The following is a 16,958-nucleotide window of genomic DNA, read 5'->3' on the forward strand; positions in this document are numbered from 1 at the left end:
ATAGTTTGTGCTAAAAACAGTTTATCAAAATCATTCTTGGTATGAATCACTTCTAAGAGGGTTCCAATACTTTGCTACAGTATTACAGAATACACAGCTAACTGAAACACTAAAAGTAGACTGATTTAGACAGAGTACTCTTAGTGTTTAGCGTTCAAAATGTGTTGATTTTATGATCTGTCATAAACTAATATGTGCATTAAGTACTGGGAATATGTTACCATATTTGAAGTAATACACACGTAAACCTAGTATGTGGAATGTTGGTATCTACTATAAAGGTTAGAAGCCTTTGTTTCTAAAGCATTCAGACTGTCTATCCCCCAAACAAATTTGTTTATATTATCAGTATAAATATTTGCTTTTACTTATTTTTTGCTAACCTTCCCAGGTGTCATCTGAAATGATTTATTTTTTGCGACCGGTTTATATTTTAAGGGTGAATTTAAGTCTGTGATAGCATTTTAATTAGGAACAAATGAAATTAAGTCAGGGCTAGTGAAAGGAATCTAACAATTACAAAGGGTATGTTAAAAAAAGGGTTAAGAGTTGACAATAATTTGGTGACAGAAAGGAATCTCTCTTCATTTGATGCATTTTAATTAATTCATTTCACATGAAAAACCCAGATTATAATTTTACTTCTTTGGTACATTTATGTAAGAAAAAATTTAAAGGGATCTATTAAAATACCATTATTTGTATGCATATAGGCATATAAAGGTATAAAAACATAAAATAGGTAATGATTTAGAGTTAACTGTGGTTTTAAATACAACCGACTTTTCAGTTATTAAATAATACTACATATAGCATTAAAATCAATTGAGCCCGGCTGGGCGTGGCTCAGCGGTTGAGCGTCAACCTAGGATCCAGGAGATTGCGGTTTGATTCCCAGTCAGGGCACATGCCCGGGTTGTGGGCTCGATCCCCAGTGGGGGGCCTGCAGGAGGCGCCAATCAATGACTCTCATCCCTGATGTTTCTATCTCTCTCTCCCTTTCCCTTCCTCTCTCTGAAATCAATAGAGATATATTAAAAAAAAAAAAAAAAATCAACTGAAAACCAGTTGTCTATTATCCTGTGCATATTCCTGAATGTCTCTACAACTACTGTACCCAGTATAACTACATTAATTATGACCTATAATAAAAAGTACTTATATATTTTTTCTTCAGATATGTGACTTCCAGACAGAAATATACAGTGTTAATATTTAGTGTTAAGCATTAAACCCATTACTTTTAAATTTTAAAATGGCAAAACATATCATCGAAAAGTATTTGCATATTGATAATCTGCTGACATTTTAAGAAATGTTTGACATTCTTTTTTTACATTTTTTTTTTTTTAAGAAACTGTACAGCCCTGGCCAGCTTGCCGCAGTGGTTAGAACATCGACCCGTGGCCTGAAGGGTCTCGGGTTCAATTCCTGGTCAAGGGCATGTACCTCAGTTGCAGGCTTGATCCCCGGCCCTGGTTGGGGTACATGTGGGAGGCAACCAATTGATGTCTATCTCATATCGGTTTCTCTCTTTGCCCCCCACCCCCTTCCACTCTCTAAAAAAATCAACGGAAAAAATGGCCTTGGGTGAGGATTAACAACAACAAAAAGAAACTGTGTACAACTATTTAAAGATTATTTATAAATTAATTTAGGTCTAAGCTTTTAAAGTTACCAATCTGAACATTAAAAATTTTGTTAACATTACATTTTCATCAACTTGTAGTATTTTAAGAATTTTATAAAATCAAGCCTTTTAAAAAGACATCCATTATTTTATTTAAACACAATTTTATATGTATACTTATATATAAATATTATATATATAAATTTTAATATTCAATGAAACTTTGGCCTAGTACAAAGCACCCTCGGGTGAACGGTGCCTCATCATAGCTGTCTGACCGCCTCCGGCAGAGCTCTGGGTTTGATTGGTACATCTCTGCTGGAATACCTACCCTGAGAGTTATCTGGAAAACCCGAGTACAGTAGAAACCCTTGTTCGCATTTCCTCCCTTTTCAAGTGTATGACGCTTCAGTCCTGCGAGAGCAGCTGGGGAAATGCAACTTGCAGGAAAGGCAGCCATGTGGGCGGCTCAGGTGATCTTATGAAGGAGCAAGTTTGGGGGCCCTGAGATACCCCTATGAAGATAAAATTTGCCAATATTATTCTTTTGTAAGTGAGGGCTAATATGCTGCCTGCCTGCTGCCTGTTTCCATAGCTTTGTAACACCTTATTACTTACTTTGGTGTAGGATCTCAAGCCTGGAGTGTCTTGGCTTTGCAGGTGCACACAGGAGACCCAGCCAGTGAGGCTAGGTCCGCCAGGTGCCCGACCAGTGGAGCTCTGACCGTAGATGGATGTGTGTCCCCGAGGGATAGAGCACAGGGTAGAGAAGCAATGTGGCTGGTTTGCTGAGCTTTGGTATAAAGGGGAGAAAAAGTCGGACTCAACATCACCCTGTACAAGGTTTCAACTAAACCACTCTGACCTTCCTGGGGGTGGTTGGAGTTCTCCAAGATGCACTTGACCTCAAATAGAACATTTATGTTCAGTGTCTCCTGGTTACCCAGCAAAGGCTGTACGTCCGGAGGTTGGCTTTAAAATAAACTGGAAATGAAAGATGAGAAAAGCAAGTTGGAGCAGCAAGACTTTTTGGAAGATCAAACGACACCGATGCATCATAGCATGTAGGTATCTGTGTACCCTCTACAGGAACCATTTGGAGGAGTTACGGGAGTTTTAAAATTGGAAAATGGTCAACACATTCTATTTAAAAGGAAAAGTAAGTTTTAAATGTGTAAACTTTTTCTATCGAGGACCTGCAGTGATTACCATGGGAATACTCAGAATTTAATTAGAGCATGGGATTCCAGCCACGATCCATCAAATTCCACAGAATAAGTAAATGACAGCACGGCTGACTTTGGTGCAAGAGAATCCAAATAGATGCATCTTGCATGTAAAAAAGGGTACACAACAATTCAAGGCTTTTGAAAAAAAGCATTTATTTCAAAGTACAACACAAAGTTGTATTTTTAAGAAATACACATTCAATCTTGTATCTCAAGACTTGGCTATGTGCATTTCAGTTTTTTAAAATAAATTCAGGTATACAAATGTTACATACCTCAAGTACAAACAGCACAGAAAATGCATATGGTCTTATCTGAATGTTTTTACATTCATTCACTATTCTTCAAGTTGACTTACATTTCTGTAATCTGCTTTTACACCAGGACAGCCTTATTTTAAAAAAATACTCTGTATTTTTCAGCACAAAGTCCTCATACATTTTTAAAATTAGATCTTGGCGCATAATATTGTGAAATTATAAAAAAAACCAAACCTGGTAGTTTAATAAAATTGTCACATGCCAGGACTTCTGAATCAACTCAAATTATTTCCTTAGCTGTAATGTCAGATTCGTGTTCATACAGATAAATTAAGGATGGAAGAAGACAGGAGGTGGAAACTTGACAACAGTTAAGGTTCTCAGATGTACAGGTCTTACCGGAGTTTGTGGCTGAGTCCAGACTTTTCTCTAAAAGCAAACAGCAAATCTCATTATCATAATTGCAAGAAAGATCTGAAAGCAGCGAGTGGTACAAGCCTGCCCTGCTTGAGTCTGTTTTGCGAAGATGAGGGGGGTGGGGGGTGGGGGGTGGGGAGCTACAGCAGTAAGAGCCTTAGAAAGATGTCTCAGAAACTGACATATCATGATCTAGACGAGGACCCCCATTTTTTTTTTGCCTAATTTCAATTCTCATGAGGGAACTGCGAATTAGACCATGGGTCAGAGCTTCTCCTCCCAATTGTGGGGCTCCATATCCGCCAGGGGTTGTAGGTCTGTCCCACATCATCAGCTGGACTGGAGGCAGAAGGAGCGTGAGGAGCAGAGTTCTCTGTGCCCATGAGGCCAATGCTGGTCAGCGTGTTTGCTGGAGTGGTGAAAGGAAGGGCGCTGCTAAGGTTGCTGGACCAGATCGAGTTGCTGAATGGAGTGGTGGACCACAAGCCGCTGGTGTTGCCAAGGATTGACTGCAAAACAGAAAACAATGCGGGCATCAGGCTTGTGAAGAGCAGGCATATGGTGAAGTGGTGAAGGTTATAATGAAAATAGGGGCTGGGCCATACATATCTTTTATGTTACATATTTAAAACAAATGTGTTACATGTAGAGACATCCCAGAGTCTGAGCAGATGGTTGTGATACTTTAAAGAAGGCCTGGCCCACAACAGCCAGGGGCCAAATCAGCTCTGCCTGTTTCTGTAAAGAAAGTTCCACTGCAGTCCATTCAGGTTCTGTCCTGGCTGCTTGGGCACCATTATGGCAGAGGTGAACAGGTGAAACAGCACAACCTACAAAGCCTAAAATATTTATTGACTCCTGTGTTAAAGAATGGTTGAGAAGCTTTTAAAACTAAAGTTAAAATATTACAAGTAGAGACAGGCTTTGGACTCTATCTAGTTAAAATCACTACCATTAAACTTTGCTTGTCTAATGTAGTTCTCCTGAGAATGAGGACGTAACCACAGCGGGATCATGCTTTTGTCACAGTTTTGTGAAAGCTGAGACCAGTAATTATTTTCTTTGGTAATACTACTTTTCTAGAGCATAATTTTTGCAGAAAAATTTAGGTGAAATGCAAACAAATGCACACGAGAAAGCTCATGTGAAGACACAGGTGCTTCTCAGAAACAAAATCTGTACTACCCCGAGCAAACCCTCCAACCAGCAATCACCTGTTTGCTCTCTGTATCTAGTTTGTATCTGTATCTGAGTGTTTCTGTTTTCTTTGTTCATTTATTTTTTACTTTAGATTCCACAGATAAGTGATATCACATGGTGTCTTTCTCTGTCTGACTTATTTAACTTAGTATAATACCCTCTAGATCTATCTATGTTGTTGTAAATGGCATGATTTCATTCTTTTTATGGCCAAGAAATACTCCAGTGTATATATGTACCACATTTTCTTTATCCATTTGTCTATTGATGGCCACTCAGGTTGCTTCCATACTTGGCTATTGTAAATTATGCTGCCATAAACATAGGGGTGCGTCTATCTTTTCAAATTCATGTTTTGGGTTTCTTCAGATAAATACTCAGATGTTGAACTGCTGGACTGTATGGTAGTTCTACCATGAAGTTTTTGAGGAACCACTGTATTGTATTCCATGATGGCTGCACCAAAGTACAATCCACCAACAATGCACGAGGGTCTCCTTTTCTCCACATCTTCACCAACATTTGTTAACTTTTTTAATGATAGCTATTCTGACAGGTGTGTGGTTTTGATCTGCATTTCCCTGATGATTAGTGATGTTAAGCATCTTTTCATATGTCTGTTGGCCATATGTGTGTCTTCTTTGGAGAAACGTCTCTTCATGTGCTCTGCCCATTTTTAAATTGGATTTGTGTGTGTGTGTTTATGTGTGTTAAATTATACAGGGAGGAGCAAAAGTAGGTTTGTAGTTGTTTGTATGGGAAATAATACAATAATTATTTCTGTGTTTCATGTACTCACAACTGTAAATCTACTTTTGCCCCACCCTGTATGAGTTCTTCATATATTTTGGATATTAACCCCTTCTCTGATGTATCATTAGTGAATATCTTCTCCCATTCAGTAGGTTCCTTTTCATTTTGTTGGTTTCCTTCACTGTGCAGACACTTTTTAGTTCGATGTAGTCCCATCTGTTTATTTTTTTGTTTCCTTTGCCCAAGGAGATGTATCCAAAAAAGTATCGCTAAGAGTGATGTCAAAGATTTACCATGTTTTCATCCAGGAGTTTTATAGTTTCAGGCCTTACATTTAAGGCTTTAATCCATTTTGAGTTCATTCTTGTATATGGTGTAACAAAGTGGTCTAATTTCTTTTCTTTTTGGCATGTATCTCTCCAGTTTTCCCAACACCACTTATTGAAGAGACTGTCTTTACCCCATTGTATATTCTTGCCTCCTCTGTCATAGATTAATTGAACATATAAGCAGGGGTTTATTTCTGGGCTGTCAATTTTTATGCCAGTACCATACTGTTTTGATTATGACAGACTTGAAGTATAGCTTGAAATCAGGTAGAGTCATAATCTCTGAATTTGTTGTTCTTTCTCAAGATCGCTTTGGTTATTCGTGGTCTTTTGTGGTTCCATATAAATTTCAGGATTATTTGTTCTTTCTGTGAAAAGTGCCGTTGGTGTTTTGATAGGGATTGTGCTGAATGTGTAGACTGTTTTGGGTAGTATGAATAGCTTAATGATGTTAATTCTTCCTATCCATGAACACGGTATATCCTTCCATTTATTTGTTTTCCAATACTATGTTGAATCAAAGTGGTGAAAGTGGACATTCTAGTCTTCTTGTTCCTGATCTTAAAACAAAAAGCTCTCAGCTTTTCACTGCTGAGTATGATGTTATTAGCTGTGGGTTTGTCATATCCGGCCTTTATTAAATTGAGGTATGATCCCTCTATACCCATTTTGCTCAGAGTTTTTATCATAAATGAATGTTAAATTTTGTCAAATGCTTTATCTACATCTATGGATATGATCACATGATTTTCATCCTTCATTTTGCTTATATGGTGTATCATGTTAACTGATTTGTGGATACTGAACCAAAACCTTGCATTTTGGGAATAAATCCCACTTGTTCATGGTATATGATCTTTTAAATGAATTGTTGCATTATGTTTGCTAATATTTTGTTGAAGATTTTTGCTTCTATGTCCATCAGGGATATTGGCCTATAATTTTCTTTTTTTGTATTATGTTTGTCTGGTTTTGGTTAAGAGGGTAATGCTGGCCTTGTAAAATGAGCTTGGGAGTTTCCCTTCCTCTTAAATTTTTTGGGGTAGTTTGAGTAGTATAGGTATTAATTCTTCTTTGGATATTTGGTAAAGTTCAACTGTGAAGCCATCTGTCCAGTATTTTTGTTTGTTGGCAGTATTCTGATTACTGATTCCATTTCATTAGTCATTATCAGTCTGATAGAATTTTCTGTTTCTTCCTAATTTAGACTTGAAAGGTTGTACGTTTGTAGGAATTTATTAGTTTCCTACAGGTTGTCTAATTTGTTGGCATATAATTGCTCTAGTATTTTTAAAAAAATCTTTTCCTAAGGATATGTTTATTGATTTGAGAGAGAGGGGGAGAAAGAGGGAGAGAAACAATGATGTGAGGATTGATTGGCTGCCTCCAGGGACAGAACCAGGGACAGGTATGTGCCCTGACAGGATGATGCTCTAACCAACTGAGCCATCTCGCCATGGACTAGATTTTTTTATTCTTTCTATTTCTGTGGTATGAGTCTTCACTTTTCTTTCATTTCTGATTTTACTTTTTCGGTCTTTTTTTTTTCTTGACAAGTCTCATTAAAGGTTTATCAATTTTGCTTATCTTTTCATAAAATCAGCTCCTGGTTTCATTGATCTTTTCTATTGTGCTTTCATTCTCTATTTAATTTACCTCTGCTATGATCTCTGTTTCCTTCCTTCTACCCTAGTTCCATTTATATTTAAAGTAATTATTGATAAGTATGTAGCTATTGACGTTTTATTGTTTTGACTGATTTTGGAGTTCTCTGTTCCGTTCTTATTTGCTTGATCTCTTCTGTTTTATGTTGGCTTTTTATAGTGTGTTTGAGTTATTTCTTGTACATCTCTTGTAGATTTTTGGTTTGTGGTTTGTGGTTACCATGTGCTGCATATATACCAAGCTATATTTATTGCAGTCTATTTGAAGTTGATTATTGCTTAAGTTTGAACACATTCTAAAATCACTACAATTTTTACTCACTCCATCCATGTTTGTCATTTTTTTCCTTTTGTGTTTGTGTGTATCCCTTAATTTATTATTGTAATTACACACGATCTTCTACTTTTGCCTTTTAACCTTTGTACTCGCTTTACAGTTGGCCTATCCACTGCTTTTATTACGTATTTGCCTTTGTTAGTGATCATTTTTTTCCTTTCATATATTTTCTTATTCATATTTTGGATCCTTTCTTCTTAAAGAAGTCCCTTTAACATTTCCTGTAATACTAGTTTAGGAGTGATCAACTCCTTTAGAGCTTTTTCTTATCTGGGAAACTTTCTCTCCTTCAATTCTAAAATACTGGTTGTAGGTCTTTGCTTTCCATCACTTCGTATATTTTGTGCCAACTTCTTCTGGATGGCAAAGTGTTGATAAATCAGCTGACAGTCTTCTGGGAGCTCCTTTGAAGGTAACTAACGGCTTTTCTCTTGCTGCATTTAAGATTCTCTGTCTTTAACCTTTTGCATTTTAATTATGATGTGTCTTGGTGTGAGCCTCTGGGTTACTCTTGTTTGGCACACTATGCTTGTATGCCTACCTACCTCCATTGCCAGAGTAGGGAAGTTTTCCATCATTATTTTTTCAAATAGGTTTTCAATCCCTTGCTCTCTCTTTTCTCCTTCTGGTGCCCTATGATGCAATGTTGGAATGCTCTTGAGGTTGTCCAAGGGATCCCTTAAATTATCCTCATTTAAAAAAATTTTTTTCAGGAGTGACAAGATGACAGTGTAAGTAACAGCGGGACCTGATGCCTCCCATAACCATATCAAAATTACAACTAAAATACAGAACCATCACTCAGAACCTCCTGAAATCTAGCTGAACAGAAGTCCTACAACTAGGGCACTGAAGAAGCACATCCAGACCAGTAGGGAGGGGCGGAGATGAGGGGTGGAACCTGGGCTGAATCACAGAGACATGACCGTGGTCCAATACCCAGGTACCATGGTTTAAAACTAGGAGGGAGGGATATCTTGGCAGTGAAGGTTTCCTGGGGGAGCGAGGGGTCTGAGCCCCACATCAGGCCCCCCAGCCCAGGGTTCCAGTGCTGGGAAGAGAAGTCCCCACAACTTCGGGCTGTAAACACCAGTGGGGATTGTGCCGAGTAAGCGGAGGCTGTGGGAGTCCCAGGCAGTTCCTCTTAAAGGGCCCATGCGGGGACTTACTCAGATGCGCTCCCTCTAAGCTCCAGCACTGGGTAGCAGCTTGAAAGGAACCTGGGACACTGAGGGAGGGACTAACTTGCCTGGAATCAGGGAGAGAGCTGGATGGGCAGCTTTATCCCAGACAGGAGGAGGCAGAGGCCATTGCTCCTTTGATGAGCCCCCCCCCACAGAGCTGGCAGGCAGGTGCTTCTCTGAATCTCCATCAATCTGACTCACATATTTTGCCCCACCCTGGTGATTCCCAGAGACCCTGCCTTTCCCTACTTGCAAGCTCATCCAAGCCATTTTCAGTGGCTTTTCTATGCAAGTAGCCTCTCTAGCTTCACGCAGAGGACTTTCCTAAAATCTCTCAAACAAGCAGCAGCTGGCCTCAGCATGCCCCATACCTCTAGATAAGTGGCCCGAGGCCTGGCTCTAGAGGCAGCCTGAATAGGTTCATAGCCTGGCCTCTCCTGGACACCTCCAAGCCTAGCACAAGTAGCAGCCATCTACGGATTGCTGTATAGCTCATGCTGGGTGGGCATGGGCAAGGCACAGGCAGAGGCTAACTTTGCACCTCCTGGGAGGCCCCAGAGACAGTGCACCTGGTGATCAGCTTTGACCATGCTGGATTACAACCCTACCATATCCACAAGTGACACACTCAAGGGATGGACTCGGGGAACACCAAAGCCCCACTGAAATAAATCCTGCTCCATAAGGGTGTCTCCAGCACACCAGCTCTTTGGCTGCAGTTGTAGCTGGTCCTCACAGCTGATTGGCCTGGGGGTCAATTCCTCCCAGTGGCCAATAGCAACCAAGGCTCAACTACAACAGGACAGTGCACACAGTCCACACAGTAGAGCACCTAGAAGGCCCAGCTCAGGTGACTGGGGAAGCTGAGCCACTTGGCCCTATAGGACACCTAGTACACAAAGCCACTCTACAAATTCCAGGAGACACAGCAGCTCTACCTAATACATAGAAACCACCAGGAAGCAGCCAAAACGTGGAGGCAAGGAAACATGTCACCAAAGAAAGAACAGATGAAATCTCCAGGAAAGGAACTAAATGAAATGGAGTCAAGCGACCTACTAGATGCAGAGTTCAAAATAATGGTTATAAGGATGCTCAAGGATCTTAGTAAGACTATTTATTAAGGAAACTAGTGAGATTGTCAATGACATAATAAAGTACCAATCAGAAATGAAGGCTGCACAAAAGCTATAATTAAGAATAATTTACAGGAAATCAACAGTAGAGGATGCTGAGAATCAAATCAGTAATTTGGAACATGAGGAAGCAAAAAACAGCCAACTGGAAGAGCAAAAAGAAAAAAGAATCCAGAAATATGAAGATAATGTAAGGAGTCTCTGGGACAACTTTAAGCAGCCCAACATTTGTGTTATGAGGGTGCCAGAAGAAGAAAGAGAGCAACAAACTGAAAACCTTTTTGAAAAAATCACAGAAAACTTACACTACCTGGTGAAAGAAATAGACTTACAAGTCCAGGAAGTACACAGAGTCCCAAACAAGGTGAACCCAAAGAGGCCCACAGCAAGATACATCATAATTAAAATGCCAAAGGTTAGAGACAGAATCTTAAATGCAGCAAGAGAAAAGCAGTTAGTTACCTACAAGGGAGCACCCATATGACTGTCACCTGATTTCTCAACAGAAACTTTGCGGGCCAGAAGGGAGTGGCAAGAAATATTCAAAGTGATGAAAAGCAAGAACCTACAACCAAGATTACTCTACCCAGCAAAGTTATCATTTAGAACTGAAGGTGAGATAAAGACCTTCACAGATAAGAAAAAGCTAAACCACTATTACATAAAATGAAGGGTCTTCTTTAAGAAGCAGCTAATGAACAAAATACTCTGACAAACAAAATAGACTCAGAGACACTGAAGCATGCAATAAGACTGTCTTATCTCAGGGAAGAAGGAAGGGGGGTGGGGGATGGGAAGACATTAACCAAAGAAGTTATATGCATATATGCATAACCCATGGACACAGACAATAATAGGGTGAAGGCCTGGGGAGGGGGTGGGAGCAAGGTGGAGGGGGTCAATGAGGGGAAAAAAATGGGACACCTGTAATACTTTCAACAATAAAGATAAATTAGAAAAAAATTTTTTTTTCTTTCTGCTGTTCTGATTGGGTATCTCCTGCTACCTTACTTCCAGATCACTAATTTGATGCTGTGCTTCATCTAATCTGTTGATTCCCTCTAATGTACTTCTCATTTCACTTATTATACTCATCATTTCTGGTTCTTTTTTATGTTTCTATCTTCTTTTCTATGTTTCCTTTTTGTTGAAGTTCTCCCCGAGTTCATTTATTCTTCCCCTAAATTTACTGAGTATCCTACAGCCAAGTGTTCTGAATTCTTTATCTGGTAGATTGCTTATCTCCATTTCATTCTTTTTCTGGAGTTTTGTCCTGTTCTTTCATTTGGGACATGTTTGTCCCCTCGTTTTGGATACCTTCCTATTTTTATTTCTATGTATTAGGTAGATCTACTACATCTGCATGTCTTGGGAGAATGCCCTTATTTAACAGGTGTCCTATAGGGCTCAGTGGTGCAGTCTCCCTGGGTGTCCCTTGTGTAGGTTGTGTGTACCTTCCTGTTGAGCCTTGATTGCTGTTGGCACATCAGTAGGTGGGACTGACCCTCATGAGGGCTGACTGGCTGTGAGGGTTGGCTGAGACTATAGTGGAAAGTTGTTGTGTGTGACCCTACAGAGTGCAAGTTGCTTTAGTGGGGTTCTAGTGCCAGCTGAGTCCACTTTTCAGACGTGTTATTTGTGGAACGGGCTGGGTGGTGCTCTTGTGTGGCCTGAAGCTGGCTACCAGGTGTGTTGGTTCTGGAGCCTCTTGGGAGTGACTTTGGTGCAGGTCAAGGTCAACCACCACTTGTAACCTGGCTTGGGGCCATCCATGGGAGCTGAGGCCATCTGTCACTTGTGCTGGGTTTGTGGCTGCTTATGTGAGGCTACATTCCAAGCCACGACTGGCTGCTGCTTATGCCAGTCTTGAGGGGCTAAGTGATGGGAGTTGCAATGCAAGCTGACACTGGTTGCTGATTGTGCGGGGCTTAGGGTAGCTTAGCAAGATGTACTGGGTACACCAAGGCCTGCCACTGCTTGGTTGAGATTTGTGGACCTTTGAGAGGTTTAGGGAAAGTCTGCAGTGCAAGCCAAGGCAGGTTGCTTGTGTGAAGGAGCCCCTGGAAGAGACTTAGCTGGGCAGGAGATTTGGGTGGGGCAGGGTCTCAGGGAATCACAAGGGCGGGGTGAACCATGTTAGCCAGGCTACTGAATAGCTCAGGTTTGGTGCCAGGCCGGCTGAGTGGGGAGAGAGCTTAACAAAAGAATTATGTCACCTGGAGCACTTCTGTCCCCGAAAAGAGCTGCTCTGGCCCATGCCCCTCTATCCCTAGCCCTGAAGCCAGTCAATTTAGTTCCTCCCCCTATGTTGCTGGTGCTTTTTGAGCTGCTGCCCCTGTGCTGGAGTGTCGAGTAAATGAATCCCTGCACAGGCCCTTTAAGAGCAGTGCCTTGGTCTCTAGCAGCCCTTTTTCTCTCTTGGATGTAATCCCTGGTGGTTTTCAGACATGTTATGGGGACTCTTCTTACTGACACTGGTGTTCCAAGCTGGGTAGCCCATGTTGGGTTGGGACCCCTTGAGCCTCAGGAGAGACCTTGCCATTCTGTGCCTCCACCCCTGCTACCAGTCTGGATGTGGCTTCTTTATATCCTTAATTATAGGACTTCTGTTCAGCCAGTCTTCAGGTGGTTCTCAATGATGGTTATTCTATAATTTAGTTAATTTTGATATGGTCATGGGACAAGGTGAGCACAGCATTTACCTACTGTGCCATCTTGACTAGAAGCCTCTTCTTCCCATAATTTCTTGACTACAGTGGCTCTGACAAATATTGATGGGTCACTTTGGCAGATGTGAAGACACAGCAAGACAGACAATAATAGTATTAACTCAACCTTTCCACACCATTATCTGTTGTTTCTGAGTGTAATGATGAGTGAGCCCTGAGTATACTCACTGTGGCAGTGTGGGTGGGGGAACTGGAACTGGCTGGCCAGGAAGGGCTGGGATCTGTTGCTGGAGTCTCCCACAGGTATGAAGGGCCACTGCTAAACTCATTCCAGCTTCTCTGTGAGGCCTGATTGCATGATCGAGATAACCCGAGTTTACTGAAAACTTCTGAAAATAAGAACACAATTTCAAGTTCATATTTTATTTTGCCATTCTCACCAAGGACAGAATGGGGCATTCACTTAGTGGCGCATATCCCACCACTGCTCACTTGGGAGTCATCACACCTACTTCATCAGCTCCCACCATACTCCAGGGACGAATGAGGGATGTTCCCCAGGACTCGGGCACACAGCACATAATTTGAATACTTTACCCAAAACTATCACTGGATGACATAAAATGCAAATAAATATCTCCCAACTCTAACATTACAATCACAGCTAATGCAAAACTCACATGGTGGCCTCTACTTCTGTGCAGCAAGAAAACATAAGGAGCCCCAGCACAGCCAGGAATCACATTTCAGACACAGAATCCTTTTCTAAAGTTCTTAAGTAACTGCTCTGGAGCACAAATCAACCAAGACTGACATAGCATCAAGCCTGTTCCACTGCACCTCTGGGCTGAGAGGAGAGTGGGAGGGAACCCTTCCTAGAGGCCCTTGCTGGGCCCCCTAAGCATCTGTTCAAACAGCAAGAACAGATCGGCTTCCCTAAGGTCAGCCCACATATTTTACGTCTATTGGTGCCTGACATAAAACACAAAGTGCATCTTTTAAAAATGTCTACTAAACAACAATCATGTTTTCCTCTGTATCTCAGTGTGTTTCTCCACACATAAAACTAGACTTCACCTTCCTTCCTCCTTTGTCCACAAGTTTATTAGTTACAGGTTGAGAGTTAAACACTCACCACCGGTTAGGTTAAAAGAATTCCCAAAGGCGGAGAATGAATTGAGGGGTGTGAAGTCAGGGCTGCTGGGGTTGCTGACGGGACTCCACAAACCCGAGCTGAATGTTACAAGAGGAAAATGCAACACAAAATGGATAACGGTTAGTGAAACAGATCCACTAAGTATGGCTTCACAAAGGGGTCTGAGACGCTGCTTCAATAGGGGGTACTTAAGTATTAAACACAAAGACAAAGGGGAGAACTGAAAAAAACAGCATCCATTACCACAGAGGATTCCAGAGCTCCTATTCCTTATCGAAGCTGAGAGCCTGGTTCAAAGCAAGTTTTGCAGGAAAAAGAGATATATTTCTTCCTTAGGTTTACTTTTTGGAAATGAAAAACTTATTTAAAAACTATTTAAAAATCCAGGACTCATTTCCTTTTAGTGCTAAGCAGGTAAAATTGGGGTTCTGCTTACTGACAGTTATTACTTGTTGTTACTTATCTTGGAAGATATACCAAGGCATTCACTGCACGCCACCAGGCCCACTGCAGGTACTCTGGTTCGAGAAAGTGGCATGTCCAATAATTTACTATAAATTACCTAGTAGTTGCTCCAATTTCCTTCCTCTCAAATACATTTTTCTTCTTCTATGTCTAAGTATGAGATCACATCCTTTCTTACAGGAAACCATGATAACAGAGAAGGATGAGAACATTTAAAATGGGATACAAATCTCCCTCCCTGCCGGGGTGGTACATGCCGTGTGCACCTCCTTCCCTGTGTCATGGAAGCACAGCAACTAGGCTTTCTGCTTCTACTCAACAGACAAAAGCCCTGAGAAGCCTGGACCATTTCTGACAAATGACTACTTGTAATCTAGGGGAAAAAATGCCTGAAACACATATATGGACAAAAATTGCTAACCTGACTTGAGAACCCTGTCCATCTTTCTAGCGAGTAAGAATGGTCTACCATACCTGTCTGAGCCATCGCTGTCACCAGGAGTGTGTGAAAGGCCAAGGCTGCTGGAAAAATCTGTTTTGTTTGAAGAAACTTTAGCAAAGCCATTCCCACCTGTAACAATGGACTCTGAATCAATCAAAGGCAAATTAGGCCAAAGGCAATTCCACCATGCCTGAAGCCCCGCTGTGACAGGCCTTTTGGCACCAGGCCACTCACCTGGGCTCTTGTCATAGCCGGCTGTGACGGCAGCAAAAGTGGGATTGCCATTCTTGCCAGGAAGTGAGGTTGCTTTTGTCAATTTGTTTTTGCTTCCATTTGGCTGCTTGGTTTTTGGGTCACTGCAGAAAGAAACAAAAAGAGAACTAATTCCTCATCAGCACTGCCTGCTGGAGGCCTGTAGGCGCACTTGTCTCAGGGCTGTGGCTCCTACATGACTGAGCCCATGCAGTCAGCGCCTTCACTGTGGCTGGCCCAGGGAAGCCCACAAGCCTGGCCTCATGTAAATGATCTGGGACCTACAACTGTGCAGTCAGATGGAAAATAAGGGACTTGTGGAGGGAAAGGTAAGAAAATACAATACAGGTCACTATAAAAGAGACAAGGGTCACAATATAGTGACTGGAAAGACTGTTTTAGAGAGGATATTAAAAAGGGCACCATTAGGCAGTGAGCAAGCGGTGGAATGTGAGTCCTGGCAGGTGACAACACATGACAAACCAGTTCTTAGAAAGTGTCCTCTCCTATCAAGACAGGCTAAGGAGCTCATGGTGACGAGGTCCCCAGGAAGGGTGGCTTCCCCAGACTCAGCAGATGCTGCCTCTTTCGGCAAGAGTTAAAAACTGGACAAGTGCACTGGAGTTTCTGGCTGGTGCTTCCTGGTGGGGAAAGCAGGGGTCGGTGACAGTACCTAATTTGTGCTTGCTGAGAGGATTAAATGAAGTGACAAGCTGTGTGGTGCCGAGAACAGTGCTGACACGTTAAGAACTTGACAGGTGGTTACAACGATCACTGAGGTTACTGTTCCCCTTAGAGCCAGTCGAGCACAAGTGTGGTAGTGCCTCTAGGGAGGAGCACCAGTTGAGGTGTTCCACCTGCCTGTCAGGAGGCTACCTTGCTGTGCGCATGTCACATACTACAGCAGACTTGTTCTAGATCCTGCCTTTTCACTGCTAACCCAACTGCCATAAGGTCAAAATAAATGTGCCACAAAGCCGTTTCCTCAACCTGCAGGACACATGCAGATCTTCATTTAATGCTCAGTATGTTTGTTTACTCTTGAATTAGAGCATAATTCTATTAAGTTACATGATGCATTTCTAGTTTATGGGTGATAAAAGCCAAGGGGTAGAAGGAGGCATGGCTGGGGTTGGACACCAGGATGGTGGCAGCAAGGGAGAACTGACCCAGGTAAAGGGCGGAGCTGTCAACAGCAGATATAGGAGCAAGACAGGACAGCAGTCTGTGGCCATTTAATGGGAGTGCGCCTCAGGTTTCTGGAGCACTTACCTGTTCAGGGAACAGGAAGCGACCAGTGAACCTACCTGCTGGAGCTACTGTTAACAATGCTGCTGTAGCTGCCGCGGGATGCAAGTGGGCAAGGTGCAGCCGGGGGAGATGGAGAGGCAGGTGTTGGTGAGGTCTGGCGTTGTTTTAAGAAAATGTCTGCGTTGAGGGTTTGCAGAGAAAGTTTATAAAGACTATCGGTAGCTGGAAAGTAAAAATAAAAAGTCTCATTAATGTGATATTTTTACTCTTCAAGATCAGTTACTTTTGGTGTTCCATCTGATATTCTGCAGAACTCAAGAGCTTCTACAAAGAAAAGCAAAATTAAAACTTTGTGTGTGTTCTGTTCAAAGGCTTAGGGACAACAAGGGAAGTAGCTTCCCTCTGCATTAGGCTTCCCTGAAGCACCAGTGAGGCCCATCTCTGCTGAGTTGTGCGGGACCTCATGGATAGGTCTGCTCTTCTTCCCTTCTCCCACATCCTTCAGGGACAGGCAGGTGAAATCACTGCATGGGACCTGAGAGTCTCTGTGATTCCACACAACTGCGACAGGCGCAGGGTGTGAG

At 41.9% G+C, this 16,958-nt stretch overlaps 1 protein-coding gene across 1 annotated transcript in view; it reads right to left on the minus strand.

Moving 5' to 3' along the window:
* Nucleotides 1-2,992: 2,992 nt before the first annotated feature.
* Nucleotides 2,993-16,958, minus strand: part of TMEM131 (transmembrane protein 131) — a 181,294-nt gene continuing 167,328 nt past the window's right edge. Inside the window, exons 36-41 of the mRNA XM_081157292.1 lie at nt 16,431-16,596; nt 15,106-15,227; nt 14,904-15,000; nt 13,944-14,041; nt 13,037-13,197; nt 2,993-4,045 (exon numbers count right to left, since the gene is read on the minus strand). Of these exons, the coding sequence (XP_081013418.1) occupies nt 3,764-4,045; nt 13,037-13,197; nt 13,944-14,041; nt 14,904-15,000; nt 15,106-15,227; nt 16,431-16,596 (926 nt within the window). The 3' untranslated portion in view covers nt 2,993-3,763. The remainder of the gene's footprint in view (nt 4,046-13,036; nt 13,198-13,943; nt 14,042-14,903; nt 15,001-15,105; nt 15,228-16,430; nt 16,597-16,958) is intronic.

The sequence above is a fragment of the Miniopterus schreibersii genome (genome assembly GCF_964146895.1).
Source record: "Miniopterus schreibersii genome assembly, chromosome: 13".
NCBI classification, from domain to species: domain Eukaryota; kingdom Metazoa; phylum Chordata; class Mammalia; order Chiroptera; family Miniopteridae; genus Miniopterus; species Miniopterus schreibersii.